This window comes from Triticum dicoccoides, chromosome 5B (genome assembly GCF_002162155.2).
Source record: "Triticum dicoccoides isolate Atlit2015 ecotype Zavitan chromosome 5B, WEW_v2.0, whole genome shotgun sequence".
Classification (NCBI taxonomy): Eukaryota; Viridiplantae; Streptophyta; class Magnoliopsida; order Poales; family Poaceae; genus Triticum; species Triticum dicoccoides.
Genome location: NC_041389.1, coordinates 641442205 through 641464591, shown reverse-complemented (window position 1 = coordinate 641464591; position 22387 = coordinate 641442205). Strand labels below are relative to the sequence as shown.

Genomic DNA, 22387 nt, shown 5'->3' with positions numbered 1-22387 from the left:
AAAAAATATGACATGAAGAGATAGGCCTAATTAAAGAGTGCTTTTTTTATTGTACCAGTGAACAAAAATGAGAAAAGCTGCTCTGGCAATTGCTTATGAAATTCTGAAATCTGAATTTATGACTACTCCCCTGTTTATTACTAGTTGTTAAAATGATAATTTTGATACCTGTAGACTGGTGCCTCTTTGGAGTCCTTGGCGAAAGGAGCTGTATGTTTTTCCCGTAAATTCACCCTTCAAGAAATACAAGATCGTTGGACTTCATTGCTATATGACCCAGAGATCTCAGCACAAGCTTCTGCTCGGATGGTTGAGTATGAGACTGAACTTTCCACTTCCAACCCTGCCAAGCTACATAAACTTGTCAACTCGAAGGCAAAAGATTTCTCATTTCAGAAGCGGAAAATAGAGAGTGTCAAGAATTTATACTATGCGATGAGAAAGAGAGTATGCAATGAACCCTGTAACACCAACGACCTTGGTTTTCTCATTGCCCCTTGTTCTTGCATGGCGATTGGCGGGGAGTGTGTCTGCGGAGGCGTACCTAAACCTTCACATGACCAGCATGTAGTTCAAAATATTGAACCAGGGATGAATACAGTGAGCTGTTATGGGCAAGCAGGTGGAAGCTACAGTGGTGCACAACAGACGCATCCTGAAATAAATGGCCATTCTTTCCATGCACAGCATCCTGGCAGCATGATAAAAGATGAGGATGCCACCAATAATGCACCATATGTCTATTCAGATGTTCAAATGTATGACACCTACTCGCAAAAAGTTCCTGAGCCTAGTGAAGTGAACAATGTCTCTCTTAGAGGTATCACAGATTTTCAGGATTCTATGCAGTTTCAGCAATTGGCATCTAGCAACCAATGTGGCAATGAAGTAGTAGAATCAAAAGAAATGTTGATTACTGATCAAGTTGGAGTTGAGCACGTGCATTTCCCTGCTAATAACAGCGGAGAAGCAATCTGGAATGGGGTTGATGAAACAGACACACTTACTCTTGCTGATGGTAAGAAAATAAAGACAGCCAACAGAAACCCTTTAGCATTGCAAGCAGATGGCGGGATTTGCATGCCTGGTTTAGATGATGCAGCAATGCCAGAAGGTGATTACATGGATTTTCCCTTTTTCAGTAATAGTGATGAGTTTGATCTCCTGAACGGTGAAAATTTTCTGAATTCTCCACATGATACGAATCAGGAAGACTTGGATGATCCTGATCCAAAAGGTGTACTGGGTGCAGACTCCGTCATGCAGAATATGTTGCACCCTGATGAGGCCAACATTTGCTATGATCAGGTAGATTCTGGCCATGTACATCATAACGTTGAGGGTGTTTCGGAAATGATCCTGGTCCCTACTTCACCTGAATTATGTTATCCGGGCCCGGATGTGGAATGCATGTTAAATACGGAAGATCCTGAGATCCCTTGCAATGACGATGCTAGTACACATGTCGAGTTTTCTCCCCTGCGCCCTACTGCTTCTTTTGCGCGGAACTCTGAGTCTCCATTTCCCCCTGCAACTAGCTCTCCATTAAAGGTTGAGCATTCCAATGCGAGTGATTTGGTCCAAATAAAGAGAGGAGATATGGCAAATGCCCAATCTCCGTCGCAACCAATGAAGCTTAGCCCATCCACTACAGAACAAAAAGAAGTTTCAGTGGCACTTAATAAAGGTTGCATCCTAGGAGCTATACCCTCTGAAGGTCCTTCAACTTCCAGTGCAATTTTGCATGGTAATATTGACACGAATGATGAGAGCACATGCATGCTAGCTTTACCTGCTATTCACCCATCTGGATTTGGTGAAGGACCATCGTGCAGTTTAGGACAGCACGATTTTTTTGATAACTCCCAAAGTTTGATGTTGTACAATCCTGTTCAAGTGCCTGATCACATGAATTACAGCTCACATGATAATCAGTCAGAATTGCAAGACGCCTCTGCTCTACAGAACTGTATGCCATCACATGCATTGCCAGATTTGGGTCTTCAAGACCCTATTGCAGCCGCGCCGGCATCAGCTCCACCAGAAGAATGCTTGGACATTGAAAGTGATATTCCAAACTACTATGATTTAGAAGCCCTGGTATGTATCTGTTAACTTAGATAATAGAGCCTTTCACCGTGTTACTTCTGATTCACCCCTTTCGGTTCATTGCAGATACTTGATCAGGATCTAATCCCATGGGACCAGGCTGATTCATCTCACCCTGCAGGTAAATACGAACCATCTATCAAATTATTCTGAATGTGGTTAAGGATGTGCTACATTAATATATGCAAGTTTGTGTAGAGATGCACATCTTAAGGCTAGCATGAGTAACATTATGATGACAGAGTTGTCCAAAAAAATGTATTGTGCTAAACTATGAGTCCTGTTGTGCTGAAATAATGGTCCCATTGTTACAATAATACTTCACTATCAGTGCTTATAGTCACTAAAAATGAGACTAGTCATCAGTTCGTCATACGGGTAGGGTATTGGTCAGCTAGTACTCTTAAGGAGGAGAAGGTATTCTGTTCTGGGTTCTGGCACTAGTGTGTGTGTGTGGACCCGCTATCTTAACTGGATGCGGCGTGGCCCTTTCCCTCTTAGTGGCAATTTGAATGCAAACCACATGTCATAGAACAATAAAACTGACCAAGCTTAGTCCATGCACACCAAGAAATGTGACTTGGTAGATAATTTGGCTCTTCAGCAAGATGTGCCTGATCAATATAGATGGCACCTAACTCAATCAGGGTCTTACACTAGTAAGTTGGCTTACAATGCTTATTTTCCTGGCTCCATCAAGTTTGCGCCATGGAAACGGGTTTGAAAATCATGGGCTCACTCTGCTGCAAATTCTTTATCTGTCCGGCAATCAAGAATAAACGCTGGACATCCGATCACTTGGCTAATATAGGGGCTGCCGCATCCTACTGCTAGCCCCTTTTGTGTCCAAGAAGAGGAAACAATCCAACGTTATCCTTATTTCTTGTGTCTTTACAAGGCATGTTTGAATGGTTATCCTAAAATTTTTGGGCCTGGCTGCTCTTGCCCCTCAACCTGATGTAACACGTTTCTCCAATTGGTGGTATAGTGCTGTCAGAAGTGTGCCCAAGGAATTGAAGAAAGGCCCCAACTCCCTCATCATCCTTGTGGCTTGGGAAATATCGAAACACCGCAATGCATGTGTGTTTGAGGGTGCCAGGCCTTGTATTCCATTAGTGTTATAGGCAGCTGCTTGTGAGAGTAACTTCTGGTGTTTGGTTGGTGCTTCAGCCCTCCACGAGCTAATCATCAGGTAGCTTATCCCTGACACTTAGGTCAGGGTGTGTTTGGGCAAGGTTGATTATATTTTGTTCATGGCGAGTCTGTTATTAGACCTCTGGGAGCTGGCCTGCTGGCCTCTCCTTGTATTTCTTTCCTTAATGAAATGACACACAGCTCTCCTGCGTCGTTCGAGAAAAAAAAGAAATTGATTGAGTTTAATTTACAGCAATTTTATTTTTCTGGTACTTTGGACCTTGTATATTATTAGCTACAGTTAGGCATTTGCGTACCATGTACAGGAGAAAAAAAATGTCTGCTTACCATTATCTATGTATTTGCATGGCCAGTTTCCAGATTTGATCATCCAGAGAACAGGAAATCATTGATAAGGTTGGAGCAGGGTGCTCGGTCTTATGTGAACCGAGGTATCATGTCTCGAGGTGCCTTTGCAGTTATCTATGGACTGCACTTGAAGTACTACATAAAGGATCCTGAGGTAAATCCAACTTATGTTTTTCAGCTAATATGGTCTATCACATATAACGAGACACAACTCAGCTTCTCCAGAGTACGGAGAACTTATGTTCATACATCTGCGCTGAAACAGTTGCATCGTTTATTTCTGAACAGCATCACACTTGCTACTCACTAGCAGTTTGAAAACTCATCTATCTTGTTCTGTCTCATAATGGAATGCTGATTGAATTCTTCATTTCTTCTAATTCAATCTTTAAGTAGAAAAATACGACCAGGCTGGTTATTGTGTGGCTTTCACTTTCATTATTTTTTGGCAGATTGTCTTCTTTAACTTGTATGAAATACATAATATTTTCACATCTGTGCAATATCTTGGCACCATTTCTGACTTTTAGTTGCATTTCTCGCTTCTTTTCTCAGGTTATTCTGGGAAGAGAGACAGAAGACGTAAAAGTAGACATAGATTTAGCAAAAGAAGGGAGGGCGAACAAAATATCTCGCCGACAGGTATTTGCTTGAATATATTTTTTCCAAGTTCATGAATTTTAGTTACAGTTCAGGAAATTGGTGATGCCTAAAATATGATGAGAAATATCTATATCCTGTACAATCTTGTTTTTTTTGTTTTGTTGGTTCTTCTGTTTGAGGTTAGCTCCTGAAGAAAATGTACTTTTAGCTCATCCGCTGATCTTAGTGTAATTGGTGGCCACAGAAGGTCTACTCTGCCCTGACCCTGACAGCAGTAAAAAGCTTTGTGTGTCATGCATTGTAAGAAGACATTTTAACGTGCAGGGCACATGTTTGTTTGAGCCAGTGGAGTTGTCGACTTTGTTTAGTTGGCAATATTTGGGACTGGAAAAGTCTGGTGGGGGATGAATTATGTTTATCTAGGTCTCTTTTGTCACTCTAGGGTTGACTTGCATATTTATCTTAATGATTTGTATCATGCCTTTGTGTTATTATTAAATTGAGAAACTGTTAGTCTTGACACTTTGTTTTCTTGACTTATTATGGATAGTTTTAAAAACATCTCCAGCTATTGATGTTGACCACACTTATATTATAACATTGTGACCTTTTGGCATTCTATGACTCTGTGTATCTTGTAATTTGTACATCGTCTGACCATGCCATGCTCCTGAAATAGTTAACTGTTTTAAGTAATTAACAGCAGGCATCTCTGATTACATCTGACCCCCAGTGGTTGCATCCACTAACCCCATTCATATGTTCTCCTTTAAGTTGCGAGTTAGGGTATCAGGCTGGTGAACTGCCCTAAATAGTGGACACTGTGTTATGTTTTGCTAAATTCGTGCTATATTCTGAAAATCAGGCGGTTATCAAGATGGATAAAAGTGGGTCTTTCCATATCAAGAACATTGGGAAATGCTCAATCTTTGTTAATAGCAAGGAAGTGCCGAGCTGCAAAGGGATCAACTTAAGTTCTGATTCTTTAATCGAGGTACACAGATATCTCGTATTTCATTTTCCTGATTTAGCTCTAGCCTCTCCATTTATGGTTCGTTTGTAACTTGGTGAGAAAGCTATTATCCTGCTAGTAATATTCATGTCCTCTCTTTGTCTGGATTCTGATACAACTGCATTAAATGCTCCAGTTTTATGCTATTTCACAATAGAATCTTTGCAGAATATCTGCAGTAATGCTAATAAACTGTATTACCCATTTACGTACTGCATTTGGATTTTTTGAGCAACCACTGGGATATACTTATGTGCCTGTGCCTGTGCCTGGAATTTGGATGGATAGTTTCAATGAATTTGTGTTGAATAAACACTTGGCCATTGATGTAATTACCAAGAGAAGTAGAGATTTAACTAAAATCTCTATTGAAGCATGTGTTATTCAATGTTAACTTATCCTGGAGACCTGGTGTTTGCCAGTGAAATACTTATCATTATCTTCAAGAAAAGAACAGCTTCATCATTCTGAGAAGGATTTTTATTCTAGATGGACCTTTCATGTCTTATGCAAGCTCACAGCATATATCATTTTTTTTAACATGGACAATTTGTTGAGCGCACATCAGTGCCAGAGCTCATACCGCTTAGAGTCAGGTACCAGTGTACTTGATCTAATAGGTCACTTGCTATGTAGCAACGCGAGTGTCACATATGAGGAGTTGAAGACCAGACCAAAGTGTAGCACACAGACTAATGGAATGAATTGGATTAAGAAAATTTATGATAAAATCTTAGAAACGCTTACATGTATGGGTCCTTTTTCAACTTCAAATGAGAAATAAAGCTGTATTACTTATTTAGACTAGCCGTTTACTCTCTAACCAAGTGTTGGCACATGGATGCATGAGCTTTGTGAAGCATGTGAAAGATGAGAGTGGGTTGTGTCAGTCTGGTTAACTTTTCTGGTTGACTTAAAAATAACTTTGTTAATTTTCTGCACATGTTTTCTTTTGCTGCAATGTCTGTTAGGTGTTTCATAAGCCGACAGATGTGATCTATAACTACATTCCCTCAGCACTCAGCACTCGCCCTTTTTGAAATGCTGAAACCTAAATGCTACTCCCTCCGTTCCTTTTATATGATAAAGTAATTGGGTTGCCACTAACTATCCAGCTGGCTACTAAAAAAATGAAGGAAAACATAGTCAACAAAGATATATTGCTCACTCTTTTTTGATTCATCAGGAAGTTTATGACTAATAATTTACACATGAATAGTGTCACTTACTCCCTCTGTAAAGAAATAAAAGAGATGTAAACTGTAACACCCTGGACACACCCGCCGGTGGTCGTTACTCCTGGCGGGATCTAGACTGGCCCCACATATCAATACTAGTCTTTTCTGTGCACTTTGTCCTCACTCGTGCGCACCCAGGAGCAACTTCCTGGTCGGTCACCCATCCTGACACTACTCCAAGCTGAGCACGCTTAACTTTGGAGTTCTGTCTGAATGGGCTCCCGGAAAAGAAGGAATTCCTTATTGATATGAGTAGTCTATCATCCCTATTAAGTCAGGCTATCACATACACCCCCACTCAGAGGAACCGACGTCCTCGTCGGGCCACAGGAACGTTCCCTCTTGGCACAAACGTCTGTGCTTCCAGTCCGGTACATGTGCCATGCCGGGTGCCACGACGGGTCACAAACGTCATGAACAACATGACCACGCACCTGTCCGCAACCATCCGTGTAACCGCGAGGGTCGGCTCTGATACCAACTTGTAACACCCTGGACACACCCGCCGGTGGTCGTTACTCCTGGCGGGATCTAGACTGGCCCCACATATCAATACTAGTCTTTTCTGTGCATTTTGTCCTCACTCGTGCGCACCCAGGAGCAACTTCCTGGTCGGTCACCCATCCTGACACTACTCCAAGCTGAGCACGCTTAACTTTGGAGTTCTGTCTGAATGGGCTCCCGGAAAAGAAGGAATTCCTTATTGATATGAGTAGTCTATCATCCCTATTAAGCCAGGCTATCACATAAACGCTCTTATATTTCTTTACCGATGGAGTACCATTTTACTAGTGTACCTGCCTGTCCCCCATTCCTTTGCCATTATGTTGTTCCACGGTAATTACGCCACCCATCGTGCTTATATAGTATTTGAAATAGAGTAACTTGCATAGTTACAGGGATGATTGGTACTCGTCGATGAGGTGCCTGCAGCTGCTAGCACTCGCCTAGTACTAGCTCTCAACCATGATGCTGGTCTCATTTAGTTGTTGATTTTCCCTGCAGATAAAGGAGATGAGGCTGATCTTCCACTCGAATCAGGACGCTGTGAGGCAGTACATGGCCCGCACCCCGAAGCTCCAGTATTCGTCGTACCAGCCGGGTTTCTGATCCTGCTTGCCAAGGTGCCCGATGAGCAGTGTGCAGCGTATCTGCGTTGCTGCCAGTAGTTAGCGCGTCGAAGTGATGGGCGCGCCACGCCCTTGGAGGGCATTCACGTTTTAGAGTAGAGTGTGATTATTATCTCGATAGTTGTTGTCGTTGTCTTGGGACATGTGTTGGTACATACACGGCAACAACATGTGGTGTAAAATGTGGACTGGTTTCTGTTGCGTTGGTTCTAGTGAAGCACAAGTAGTGCTACTTGGGTGTAGCAAGTGCCAAGTGGTGGCGATTGCCTGCCTTTTTCCGTTGGTAGGCTGTGGCGTGGCGTGGCGTGATGGCTTGTGCCACTGCCAGCCCAGTAGGAAGAGGAGCAATGCAGCAGCAAGTGCGGGTGGAATAAACGGAGGGGCGTGAGGGGGAGATTCCGTGGGAGGACAGCGGCGGAATGCACCTCCGGGAGAAACCATCGGGCTGGCACATGTGTGTGTGGCGTTGGCGGATTATAGGCAGAAGAGGACAGTGGTTTTACACGGCATCGATCGGCTCATGCGGCCAAAAAGTAGCGTTTTTTTCCTCTAGAAAGAAAAAGCCAGCAGCTCTGGCTTTCTTTACTGGGGAGAGTGAGTGCGAAACCATTTTAGGAAACGGGAAAGAAATTTGATGTGCACGGCACGGCACGGCACGGAGATGTTGCTGGGAGCTTTTGTAGGGCCCCTTTCCCCCCTTTCTTTTGGGTGTTTAGCCGGTTAGGTCAAGCGGGACTGGTGCAGTTGTTCCGTTGGCACTTGGCAGCAACAGCACGGTACCTACTACGAGTACTCCGTAGCTCAATTTTTCTCATCTCAAAAGAAAAGAACTCCGTAGCTCAACCGAACCAACACACCCACCCAACCGCTCATCGTGCGTTGCGTCGACAGAAAACACCGGCCACAGCCGCCATCAGACGTCAACTCGTCAAATTACTCAACGAACGCACCCGAGCTTGTTGATCGGAACCTGCCTTTGGCTGGCGGGGAATCAGTTGACATTGAGGCACGCAGCCAGCTTCAACTTGAAAAGTAGCTTTCTTTTTTTTCTTTTTTTTTTTGCGGAAAAGAAGCAGCATTCTCTGTCTCAGCCCCGTCTTGTTGATGGTGAATGAAACGATGTCATCCGCGAAAAAAGAAGAAGAATGAAACGATGTCAGTATCTATTCTTGACGAGACGCCGGTGGCGCTCATAAGTGCTCCCCCGTAGTGGGATCAACAGGAACAAGGTTAATTTCTTCATAAGTAGAAAACAAATGCATTGCATTGCATTGTCTGTGTGTGTGTGTGTGTGTGTATCCCAGCTTACTTTGTAACGACATGCCTTTACTAATTCCTCACAGAATGCATTGCATCACCCGTGAGGCCGTTGCACAGCCATAACAACACCTCTAAAGTTACCCCAAAAAGGTAGTGAAAAACGCATCCAGTAACGGGACTTGTGGCGCCTCTAGCTATGCTCTAGGAGGTAGAGTGGTACACTAGCTAGCAAGTCGGCAGTGCGGCGAGTCACCAAGGAAGGAAGCCTGGACAGCACGCACGGCACCCTACCCTCCACCGGCCGCAGCTATAATTGCTTCCCCTCCCCTCGCGGTCGCTCCGGTTCAGAGTTGAGTTCAGCGGTAGCCGCCCACCCCACCCTACCGCTCGCGCTCGCGACGACGAGACAGACAAGCGCGGACAGAGCCAAGGAAACGGAGTGAAACATGGGCTCTTTCCTGTCGTCCTTGTGGACCCCTCCCCCGCTCCCCGGCGACGACCCCGACTCCGCCGTCGTCGCCGTCCACTCCAAGCCCGCCTGGGACAAGCACTGGGAGGAACACCGGAACGCCTCCAAGCTGGTCCGTCCCGTTCCTCCTCTTCCTTATGAGTAATCAATCCCCTGCTCCTCCGGATCTGACGGACCTTGCCGCTAATCTGCTGCGCTTGCCCCGGCAGATGGTCATCGATTTCTCCGCCTCCTGGTGCGGGCCCTGCCGCTTCATCGAGCCCGCCTTCAAGGAGATGGCCTCCCGCTTCGCCGACGCGCTCTTCGTCAAGATCGACGTCGACGAGCTCGCGGTACCCACCTTCTCCTTCCTCGTGCTCCTGCTTGCTTCCTTGCTTGGATTCCGCGCTCGCAGCACTCAGTTATTAATCGGGCTTGGAATTCGTGGAATTGGGCCTCTGGTTTAGTCCCGTCTTGGAGAAATAGGTAGCTCACGCCTTTGGTTCGATGACGAATTAGATCCAAGTCTCGCCCAATCGTCCAACAAAGAAAATATATCTATCCTTGTTCCACTGTATATTTGGGAGGAATCGTCACCAGTGCTTATCTCCGGTAGATTTGGATGCATCGTGTGCTAAGCCGGATGACTGATTGTAGTATTGAATCTGTGAGCTGCTTGGGCATATAGAAATCAAATGCATTGAATCGAAATCGACGGAGGTAGGACTAGATTGTGCATACGGGATCTCACTTGATGCCAATTAATACTTCTCCCAGTAGGAGTAGGATCAATCAAACAGTGAGTACTTGTAAATAGAGCCTTGCTCGATTAAAGCACACATTCCACATATTTTTCCTCTCTAGTGAAGCTGTCACGGAAGATTGAGGCTAATTTGAGGTGACTTTAGAACTTAGCATACACAATCACTGTCGATTGGTACCAAATTTAGACATGAAAAACATACTTCTAAAACAGAGCCACCTATTTGCGCCAAAACAAAAAACAGAGCCACCTAGACCACATAAGCGATGGGGAACACCCTCACGTCTCGCCTGCCTATGCAGCCACATAGCCTGATGGTGGCAACCAGGTTGCACCCACATTGCCGCTTGCCTAGCACCTAGCCATTCCCATAACACTTTGAGTTCGGACCCAAATTAAAGAACGCTCAGTAGATCTGTAACCGACAAAACCTATGCTTGATGAGGGAATTACCACCTGCTCCCTCCGTAAACTTCTATAAGACATTTTTTAGATCACTAAAGTAGTGATCTAAAATATTAGTTTACAGAGGTAGTATATTTTATGCCATGGCACTCAGCTTGTGTGGATATTGATAGTACAAAACCACTTTCTATGTTTGCAACTTTACATGAAAAAGTTTAGTTGTGAAATTTACGAAAACAAAGTGTTCTTTTAGGCTATAAAAAGAGTGAAGGATGAAAATCGGTGCATATGGAAAAAGAGAGCTTCAATTTGTTTTTTTCTATCAAGCCTCTTGTGGCAGCTTATGCATTCAGAGCAGAATGCTTTCCTGTTCTTCAGAAACTGAAGTGATTTGTTTTCTTAATGTTAATGTACTGGGATTTCGCAGGAGGTTGCAAAGACATTCCGCGTAGAGGCGATGCCGACCTTTGTACTGGTGAAGGGCGGGCAGGAGGTGAGTCGCGTGGTCGGGGCTAAGAAGGATGAGCTTGACAGGAAGATCAAGACGTTCATCTCATCTACCTGATCCTAGCTTAATTAACCTGCACTCCAATTGTAGTGCCAGGTTCTGTCTTGTTGATCCCAGTGTCAAGGGGCTCCTATGGTTTCCCCATGGTGTAGCACTACCAAGCCTCCTAAAATGCTGCAAATCCGACGTAAAGTGGTAATAAAGGTTCTGAAACTTGGATCGTGTAAATGTGTAACTCTGGCCTGTCTGATCGTTATCTGTCTTCTTCGGCAATCAAGTTACTGAAATATAAAGTTTGTTACTGGTATGCGTGTTTTTATCCTGGACAAACTGTAGTTTTGTTACTGAAAAAACAATACTGTATGTTCCCTTTGCTATCAAGTGAATGGACAAGATACTGTTGATTTTGGTTTGGCTGATGTTACCCGGCTACTGTTTGGTAGCTGTTGACTTTTCTCTCGGCAAGACAACAGTAATTGTTCAATGCGCCTCTGCAATTTAAAGTGATGTTAGAAGGGAGATATTACAGGGACATACGTTCGACATTCAGAGACATTTGGCAGGACACATGAATCAGCCTTGCAGCGATTGGGATCTCAACAAGATTTTCTTTTCTGTGATCTGATGTATTTCTCCCTAGCTGGAGCTATTTTTGCTACCTTTGCTTCAGCTCTTTTTCTTGCCTTGCTGTTCATCAGGATCTTGTTTAGGTTCCTGCTTCTAGTGGCTTGCTTCGGCTCAGCTCTTGTATCTTTTAGCAGGGCCTTGCACTTCTACTTGTACTACTATTTGAGATGAATGTATTTGGGCGCCTTTGTCTGTTCAAAAAATAAAATACAATTGGTAGCTGTTGACTTTTCCCTCTGCAAGACAACAGCAATGCAAGGAACAGACTAGACAGACCATTTAAGAACAAGCATAATGCTTCTTCATGGCATCTCCAACGCTCATGCTTCTTCACGGCATCTCCAACGCTCACCCGCAAATTGGCTCCAACACCAGTCCATCTTCACGGCATCTCCAACGCTCACCCGCAAATTGGCTCCAACACCAGTCCAAGAATACTGATGCGGGAGCCGGCCATCCAAAGGCATCATGTATATGTCCGTCAGGCAATTTGAAATTCAAATAAAGTCCGATCCATAGTGCGCGCCGGATCACACCAACGTCGGATTGCATGTTTGATCACAATAAAAAAAGGCAAGTATGCTTAGTTTTTACATGTTCGATCACAAAAGAATATCAGTCCTACCGGACCGGCAATTCGAGCCTCCACGCTCAAGGTGTCGTCGCCGTCGCGTAGGCAGCCTTCGCCTCCTCCTCCTCCTCCTTGTCCGTCGCCTCCAATTCATCTAACCCGAAGGTTGTCAATGGGCAACGAATAAAGCATTATATCTCAGGTACGCCTATTAATGTTGAAAGTAATATTATCCAAACTTTGACACCGGAAGAACACATAAAAGAGTCCTTTCAGAACACTCCAAAATCGTGAAAATAAGGAGGTACGTGATACGGTAAGTAAACGGACTCTGAAAATCCGCAAAAATATTTTTTATCAGTTTTGGAATTTTTAAGAATTTTGGAAATAAAGAAACTTCAAGGAAGCGTCCCCTGGTGGGCACAAGACACCAGGGCGCACCAGGCTTGCCTGGCGCGCCCAGGTGGGTTGTGCCCACCTGGGACACCTTCCGGACTCCATTTTTCTTCTGTATGCTTGTCCCCCAAGATAAAAAATCTATATATACTTCCTGTTGGGGATATAACTATTGGGTGTGACCGGCCCAGGAGGGGCCGGGTTACACCTATGGCGGTTCATAAGACAAAGCCCATGAAGATGGCGGTTCACGAAGCAGACCTGCTAAGGGCCCGAAGCCCAAAGGCGACTTAAGGCCCATAGGTCCGCCATATATGTATGACTTGTATTGTAAGGCAAGTGTAATTAGTCACCGAGCCGGACACGTTGTTATGAGCCGGCCGGGACTCCGTGAGGCGCTGGGCATCAACCTGTGTATATAAAGGGACGACCCGGTGGCGGTTTAGGGCAAGAAACAAGAAATCGAAAGCTAGGTCGAGCGTATTCGCTCCCTGGTAATCGAGACATAAGCAATACCACCTCAAACTGGATTAGGCCTTTACCTTCACCTTAAGGGGCCGAACCAGTATAAACTCCCCGTGTCCTTTGTCCCGTTTAACCCCTTTAAGCTAACCTAGTTGCGATGGCTCCACGACTAAGTCCTCACACTAGGACATCTGCCATGACAATTCCACGACAGTTGGCGTCCACCATGGGGCCAGCGCACGGTGGTTTCGAGTTCTTAAAGGGGAGCTTCGAAGGGATCAAGGGATACGTTGTGGGCAAGCACTACATCAACGATGCAGGCTGGGGCCCCGTGGCCGGCTCAATTGAGTACGGGTACCGGGCCCCCTTCGGCGGAATCCACGTCTTCATCGGCAAGATCGGCGAACCGGGCCCTGAGCCGGACACCTGCACCGACATCATCGAGACGGCTCAGCGTGCACGACCCGCCCGAGTTCAGCCCGCCGTGAGGCGTGCCTTCGTGGGATTCATCCATGGGGCGGAATCTGAGGATAGATCTATATCTGGTGGTGAGACGGTCGTCTACTCTGATGGTGAGTCGTCCACTGGGGAAACTGAGTCGTTGTATCAACTGCAAGATGGCTGGCTTGGGGGATATTCCGATGGCGATAGTATTATGGACCCCTGTGAGCCGCCGAATAGGGTCACGATTTTCATGGCCGGTACACAGCCAGTGCAGAATTCTTCGACTGCGGCAGCAATGATCTCCGAGTCAGCAACGACAACGGCTGCCGGGGCAGGAGGCCCTGTGCGCCCGCCGGCTCAGGTCTTGACCGACTTGTTGGACAATCTGACAACATTGTTAACAGCGGAGGTTAACCCGGCAGATCTAGCTCACGATAACGTGGAGGTTGCAAAATTGCGTGATGAGATAACATAGGCCAAGGAGGAGCTGAACGCAGAGAACGCCAGGATGGCCATGGAGCGGGCTGCTTTGGATGCTCAAGCGCAACAGATTCAGTCAGAGTCTTTCCGGCTCATGATGGATCAAAACGCCTCAAATGAAGTCATGAGGAGGAGGCATCAGACTCGTCTACCCTCAGTTTATGAGGCGATAAATCTCTTTAACACACCTGGAGCGGGGACCAGTAACCCGCCGGAGATAAACCAGGTTGAAGCACCTGGGACTGGAGCGCTGGCTCAGCCGCGCACGACGGAGCCGCCCCGTTTGAATACAACTCCACCTCAGCATGTGCTGACACCACCGGGTCATTATTCTAACCCTTTGGATAATATGATTGCTGCGACGACGCGACTGGAAGCTCTACCGATCAAAGGTGAATCGCCGACGGTAATGGAAATACGATGAGCCGAAGAATTGCTTCAGACGGCTGTGGCCCAGCAGGCGGCTTATTCTTACAGTCGTGAGATGATTCATTCAACCCCTCGCCCAAGTCGGAGTTATAGCAGGCATGTCGATGAGCCGGCTGTGTCAAGCAGTGGACGATACCATAACCCGCCCCGTGAACATGACCCGGCATGTGGTGGAGCTAATGCTCAGAATGTGGTGGATCAGGGTAGAGCGCGTCGGGAGGCTGAGCTGGCGGCTCAGTGTTGGAAATATGCCCTAGAGGCAATAATAAAAGTGTTATTATTATATTTCTTTGTTCATGATAATAGTCTTTTATTCATGCTATAACTGTATTATCCAGAAATCGTAATACACGTGTGAATACATAGACCACAATATGTCCCTAGTGAGCCTCTAGTTGACTAGCTCGTTGTGATCAACAGATAGTCATGATTTCCTGGCTATGGACATTGGATGTCATTGATAACGGGATCACATCATTAGGAGAATGATGTGATGGACAAGACCCAATCCTAAGCCTAGCACAAAGATCATGTAGTTCGTATGCTAAAGCTTTTCTAATGTCAAGTATCTTTTCCTTAGACCATGAGATTGTGCAACTCCCGGATACCGTAGGAATGCTTTGGGTGTACCAAACGTCACAACGTAACTGGGTGGCTATAAAGGTGCATTACAGGTATCTCCGAAAGTGTCTGTTGGGTTGGCACGAATCGAGACTGGGATTTGTCACTCCGTGTAAACGGAGAGGTATCTCTGGGCCCACTCGGTAGGACATCATCATAATGTGCACAATGTGACCAAGGGGTTGATCACGGGATGATGTGTTACGGAACGAGTAAAGAGACTTGCCGGTAATGAGATTGAACAAGGTATCGGTATACCGACGATCGAATCTCGGGCAAGTAAAATACCGCTAGACAAAGGGAATTGTATACGGGATCGATTGAGTCCTTGACATCGTGGTTCATCCGATGAGATCATCGTGGAACATGTGGGAGCCAACATGGGTATCCAGATCCCGCTGTTGGTTATTGACCGCAGAACGTCTCGGTCATGTCTGCATGTCTCCCGAACCCGTAGGGTCTACACACTTAAGGTTCGATGACGCTAGGGTTATAAAGGAAGTTTGTATGTGGTTACCGAATGTTGTTCGGAGTCCCGGATGAGATCCCGGACGTCACGAGGAGTTCCGGAATGGTCCGGAGGTAAAAATTTATATATGGGAAGTCCTGTTTTGGTCACCGGAAAAGTTTCGGGCAATATCGGTATTGTACCGGGACCACCGGGAGGGTCCCGGGGGTCCACCAAGTGGGGCCACCTGCCCCAGCAGGTTGCGTGGGCCAAGTGTGGGAGGGGACCAGCCCCTAGGAGGGCTGGTGCGCCCCCCACAAGGGTGCAAGGCGCAAGGGAGAGTGGGAGGGGGCAAACCCTAGTCCAGATGGGCCTTAAGGCCCATATTGGTGCGCCTCCCTCTCCTCTCCCCTCTTGGCCGCCACCCCCTTTTGCCATCTAGGGCTGGCCGCACCCCTTGGGGGTGGGAAACCCTAAAGGGGGCGCAGCCCCCCCTTCCCCCTATATATAGTTGAGGTTTGGGGCTGCTATACAGATGAGTTCTCTCCCTCTTGGTGCAGCCCTACCTCTCTCCCTACTCCTCCTCTCCCATGGTGCTTGGCGAAGCCCTGTGGGATTGCCACGCTCCTCCACCACCACCACGCCGTTGTGCTGCTGCTGGATGGATTCTTCCTCAACCTCTCCCTCTCTCCTTGCTGGATCAAGGCATGGGAGACGTCACCGGGCTGTACGTGTGTTGAACGCGGAGGTGCCGTGCGTTCGGCACTTGATCATCGGTGATTTGAATCACGACGAGTACGACTCCATCAACCCCGTTCACTTGAACGCTTCCGCTTTGCGATCTACAAGGGTATGTAGATGCACTCTCTTTCTACTCGTTGCTGGTTTCTCCATAGATAGATCTTGGTGACACGTAGGAAAATTTTGAATTTCTGCTACGTTCCCCAACAGTGGCATCATGAGCTAGGTCTATTGCATAGATTCTTTGCATGAGTAGAACACAAAGTAGTTGTGGGCGTTGATGTTGTTCAATATGCTTACCGTTACTAGTCCAATCTTGTTTCGACGGTATTGTGGGATGAAGCGGCCCGGACCGACCTTACACGTACTCTTACGTGAGACAGGTTCCACCGATTGACATGCACTTGGTGCATAAGGTGGCTAGTGGGTGCCAGTCTCTCCCACTTTAGTCGGAACGGATTCGATGAAAAGGGTCCTTATGAAGGGTAAATAGCAATTGGCATATCACGTTGTGGTTTTGCGTAGGTAAGAAACGTTCTTGCTAGAAACCCATAGCAGCCACGTAAAACATGCAAACAACAATTAGAGGACGTCTAACTTGTTTTTGCAGGGTATGCTATGTGATGTGATATGGCCAAGAAGAATGTGATGAATGATATGTGATGTATGAGATTGATCATGTTCTTGTAATAGGATTCACGACTTGCATGTCGATGAGTATGACAACCGGCAGGAGCCATAGGAGTTGTCTTTATTTATTGTATGACCTGCGTGTCATTGAAGAATGCCATGTAAACTACTTTACTTTATTGCTAAACACATTAGTCATAGAAGTAGAAGTAGTCGTTGGCGTGACAACTTCATGAAGACACGATGATGGAGATCATGATGATGGAGATCATGGTGTCAAGCCGGTGACAAGATGATCATGGAGCCCCGAAGATGAAGATCAAAGGAGCTATATGATATTGGCCATATCATGTCACTACTCTATTTGATTGCATGTGATGTTTATCATGTTTATGCATCTTGTTTGCTTAGAACGACGGTAGTAAATAAGATGATCCCTTACAAAATTTCAAGAAGTGGTCTCCCCTAACTGTGCACCGTTGCTACAGTTCGTCGCTTCTAAGCACCACGTGATGATCGGGTGTGATGGATTCTTACGTTCACATACAACGGGTGTAAGACAGTTTTACACAGCGAAAACACTTAGGGTTAACTTGACGAGCCTAGCATGTGCAGACATGGCCTCGGAACACGGAGACCGAAAGGTCGAGCATGAGTCGTATAATAGATACGATCAACATGAAGATGTTCACCGATGATGACTAGTCCGTCTCACGTGATGATCGGACACGGCCTAGTTGACTCGGATCATGTGATCACTTAGATGACCAGAGGGATGTCTATCTGAGTGGGAGTTCATAAGATGAACTTAATTATCCTGAACATAGTCAAAAGGATTTTGCAAATTATGTCGTAGCTCACGCTATAGTTCTACTGTTTAGATATGTTCCTAGAGAAAATATAGTTGAAAGTTGAAAGTAGCGATTATGCGGACAGTAGAAAGCTTATGTCCTTAATGCACCGCTCAGTGTGCTGAACCCCAAACATTGTCTGTGGATGTTGCGAACGTCTGACATACACATTTTGATAACTACGTGATAGTTCAGTTAAACGGTTTAGAGTTGAGGCACCAAAGATGTTTTTGAAACATCACGAAACATATGAGATGTTTTGAGGGCTGAAATTGGGATTTCAGGCTTGTGCCCACGTCAAGAGGTATGAAACCTCCGACGATTTTCTTAGCCTGCAAACTAAGGAGAGAAGCTCAATTGTTGAGCTTGTGCTCAGATTGTCTGAGTGCAACAATCACTTGAATCAAGTGGGAGTTGATCTTCCAGATGAGATAGTGATGTTTCTCCAAAGTCATTGCCACCAAGCTGCTAGAGCTTCGTGATGAACTATAACATATCAGGGATAGATATGATGATCCTTGAGGTATTCGCGATGTTTTGACACCGCGAAAGTAGAAATCAAGAAGGAGCATCAATTGTTGATGGTTGGTGAAACCACTAGTTTCAAGAAGGGCAAGGGCAAGAAGGGATACTTCATGAAACGGCAAATCAGCTGCTGCTCTAGTGAAGAAACCCAAGGTTGAACCCAAACCCGAGACTAAGTGCTTCTGTAATAAGGGGAACAGTCACTAGAGCGGAATTACCCTAGATACTTGGTAGATGAGAAGGCTGGCAAGGTCGATAGAAGTATATTGGATATACATTATGTTAATGTGTACTTTACTAGTACTCCTAGTAGCACCAGGGTATTAGATACCGGTTCGGTTGCTAAGTGTTAGTAACTCGAAATAAAAGCTACGGAATAAAACGGAGACTGGCTAAAGGTGAGCTGACGATATGTGTTGGAAGTTTTTTCCAAGCTAGATGTGATCAAGCATCGCACGCTCCCTCTACCATCAAGATTAGTATTAAACCTGAATGGTTTATTGAATCTCGATCGTAGTGATACACATTTTCATGCCAAAAGATATAAGATAGTAATGATAGTACCACTTACTTGTGGCACTGCCATGTAAGTCATATTGGTATAAAACGCATGAAGAAGCTCCATGTTGATGGATCTTTGGACTCACTCGTTTTTGAAAAGTTTGAGACATGCGAACCATGTCTATTGGTATATATGCATGAAGAAACTCCATGCAAATGGATCGTTTGGACTCACTTGATTTTGGATCACTTGAGATATGCAAATCATACCACATAGGCAAGATGACTGAAAAGCCTCGGTTTCAGTAAAATGGAACAAGATAGCAACTCGTTGGAAGTAACACATTTTGATGTGTGCAGTCCAATGAGTGCTGAGGCATGCAGTGAATATCGTTATGTTCTTACTTCACAGATGATTTGAGTAGATGTTGAGTATATTTACTTGATGAATAACGAGTCTGAATTATTGAAAGGTTCAAGTAATTTCAGTGTGAAGTTGGAAGATCGTCGTGATAAGAGGATAAAAATATCTATGATATGATCATAGAGATGAATATCTGAGTCACGAGTTTTGGCACACAATTAAGACATTGTGGAAATTGTTTCACAATTAATACCGCCTGGAACACCATAGTGTGATGGTGTGTCCGAACATCATAGTTGCACCCTATTGGATATGATGCATACCATGATGTCTCTTATCGAATTACCACTATTGTTCATGGGTTAAGCATTAGAGACAACCACATTCACTTTAAATAGGGCACCACGTAATTCCGTTGAGACGACACTGTTTGAATTATGGTTTAGAGAAACCTAAGTTGTCGTTTCTTAAAGGTTTGGGGCTGCGACGCTTATGTGAATTTTTTTTTCAGCTTGATAAGCTCGAACCCAAAGCGGACAAAATGCATCTTCATAGGACACCCAAAACAGTTGGGTATACCTCCTGTCTCAGATTCGAAAGCAATAAGGGATTGTTTCTAGAATCAGGTCCTTTCTCGAGGAAAAGTTTCTCTCGAAAGAATTGAGTGGGAGGATGGTGGAAACTTGATGAGGTTATTGAACCGTCTCTTCAACTAGTGTGTGGCAGGGCACAGGAAGTTGTTCCTGTGACACCTACACCAATTGAAGTGGAAGCTTATGATATTGATCATGAAACTTCGGATCAAGTCACTACCAAACCTCGTGGGATGACAAGGATACGTACTACTTCAGAGTGGTACGTAATCCAGTCTTGGAAGTCATGTTGCTGGACAACAATGAACCTACGAGCTATGGAGAAGCGATGGTGGGCCCGGATTCCGATAAATGGCTCGAGGCCATAAAAAATCCGAGATAGGATCCATGTATCAGAACAAAGCATGGACTTTGGTGGACTTGCCCAATGATCGGCAAGCCATTGAGATAAATGGATCTTTAAGAAGAAGACGAACGTGGACGGTAATGTCACCGTCCATGAAGCTCGACTTGTGGCGAAGAGTTTTTTCACAAGTTCAAGGAGTTGACTACGATGAGATTTTCTCATCCGTAGTGATGCTTAAAGTCCGTCGGAATCACGTTAGCACAAGATGCATTTATGAAATCTGGCAGATGGATGTCAAAACGAGTTTCCTTACCAGTCGTAAGGAAAGGTTGTATGCGATACAATCAGAAAGGTTTTGTCGATCCTAAGGATGCTAAAAGGTATGCTGGCTCCAGCGATCCTTCTAAGGACTGGAGTAAGCATCTCGGAGTTGGAATGTACGCTTTGATAAGATGATCAAAGATTTTGGGTCTATACAAAGTTTATGAGAAACTTGTATTTCCAAAGAAGTGAGTGGGAGCACTATAGAATTTCTGATGAGTATATGTTGTTGACATATTGTTGATCAGAAATGACGTAGAATTTCTGGAAAGCATATAGGGTTATTTTGAAAGTGTTTTTCAATGGAAAGCCTGGATTAAGCTGCTTGAGCATTGAGCATCAAGATCTATAAGGATAGATCAAAACGCTTAATGGTACTTTCAAATGAGCACATACCTTGACATGATCTTGAAGGTGTTCAAGATGGATCAGTCAAAGAAGAAGTTCTTGCCTGAGTTGTAAGGTACGAAGTTAAGACTTAAAGCTCGACCACGGCAGAATAGAGAGAAAGGACGAAGGTCGTCCCCTATGCTTAAAACGTAGGCTCTTCAGTATGCTATGCTGTGTACCGCACCTGAAGTGTGCCTTGCCATGAGTCAGTCAAGGGGTACAAGAGTGATCCATGAATGGATCACAGGACAGCGGTCAAAGTTATCCTTAGTAACTAGTGGACTAAGGAATTTTCTCGATTATGGAGGTGGTAAAAGAGTTCGTCGTAAAGGGTTACGTCGATGCAAGCTTAACACCTATCCGGATAGCTCTGAGTAGAGATACCGGATACGTATAATGGAGCAACAATTTAGAATAGCTCCAAGTAGAACAGTTATTTGGAATAGCTCCAAATAGAACGTGGGAGCTACATCTAGGAGATGACATAGAGATTTGTAAAGCACACACGGATCTGAAAGGTTCAGACCCGTTGACTAAAACCTCTCTCACAAGCAGAACATGACCAAACCCCAGATCTCATTGAGCCTTGATCACATGATGATGTGAACTAGTTTAGTGACACTAGTAAACTCTTTGGATGTTGGTCACATGGTGATGTGACCTGTCAGTGTTAATCACATGGTGATGTGAACTAGATTATTGACTCTAGTGCAAGTGGGAGACTGTTGGAAATATGCCCTAGAGGCAATAATAAAAGTGTTATTATTATATTTCTTTGTTCATGATAATAGTCTTTTATTCATGCTATAACTGTATTATCCGGAAATCGTAATACACGTGTGAATACATAGACCACAATATGTCCCTAGTGAGCCTCTAGTTGACTAGCTCGTTGTGATCAACAGATAGTCATGATTTCCTGGCTATGGACATTGGATGTCATTGATAACGGGATCACATCATTAGGAGAATGATGTGATGGACAAGACCCAATCCTAAGCCTAGCACAAAGATCGTGTAGTTCGTATGCTAAAGCTTTTCTAATGTCAAGTATCTTTTCCTTAGACCATGAGATTGTGCAACTCCCGGATACCGTAGGAATGCTTTGGGTGTACCAAACGTCACAACGTAACTGGGTGGCTATAAAGGTGCATTACAGGTATCTCCGAAAGTGTCTGTTGGGTTGGCACGAATCGAGACTAGGATTTGTCACTCCGTGTAAACGGAGAGGTATCTCTGGGCCCACTCGGTAGGACATCATCATAATGTGCACAATGTGACCAAGGGGTTGATCACGGGATGATGTGTTACGGAACGAGTAAAGAGACTTGCCGGTAACGAGATTGAACAAGGTATCGGTATACCGACGATCGAATCTCGGGCAAGTAAAATACCGCTAGACAAAGGGAATTGTATACGGGATTGATTGAGTCCTTGACATCGTGGTTCATCCGATGAGATCATCGTGGAACATGTGGGAGCCAACATGGGTATCCAGATCCCGCTGTTGGTTATTGACCGGAGAACATCTCGGTCATGACTACATGTCTCCCGAACCCGTAGGGTCTACACACTTAAGGTTCGATGACGCTAGGGTTATAAAGGAAGTTTGTATGTGGTTACCGAATGTTGTTCGGAGTCCCGGATGAGATCCCGGACGTCACG

General features: G+C 45.1%; 2 protein-coding genes across 2 annotated transcripts in view; both read left to right on the top strand.

Annotated features, from left to right (window-relative positions):
• The window catches only part of LOC119312276, a 9801-nt gene extending 1964 nt beyond the window's left edge, over window positions 1-7837 (top strand). Inside the window, exons 4-9 of the mRNA XM_037588000.1 lie at window positions 175-2100; window positions 2176-2230; window positions 3618-3766; window positions 4168-4254; window positions 5081-5209; window positions 7471-7837. Coding sequence (XP_037443897.1) covers window positions 175-2100; window positions 2176-2230; window positions 3618-3766; window positions 4168-4254; window positions 5081-5209; window positions 7471-7575 — 2451 coding nt within the window. The 3' untranslated portion in view covers window positions 7576-7837. The remainder of the gene's footprint in view (window positions 1-174; window positions 2101-2175; window positions 2231-3617; window positions 3767-4167; window positions 4255-5080; window positions 5210-7470) is intronic.
• Window positions 7838-9191: 1354 nt separating this feature from the next.
• On the top strand, window positions 9192-11391 carry LOC119312274 (thioredoxin H2-2-like). The gene is made up of 3 exons (XM_037587999.1): window positions 9192-9436; window positions 9534-9656; window positions 10899-11391. The coding sequence occupies exons 1-3, from the start codon at window positions 9302-9304 to the stop codon at window positions 11034-11036; spliced, it is 396 nt and encodes a 131-aa protein (XP_037443896.1). The 5' UTR covers window positions 9192-9301; the 3' UTR covers window positions 11037-11391.
• Window positions 11392-22387: the final 10996 nt, after the last annotated feature.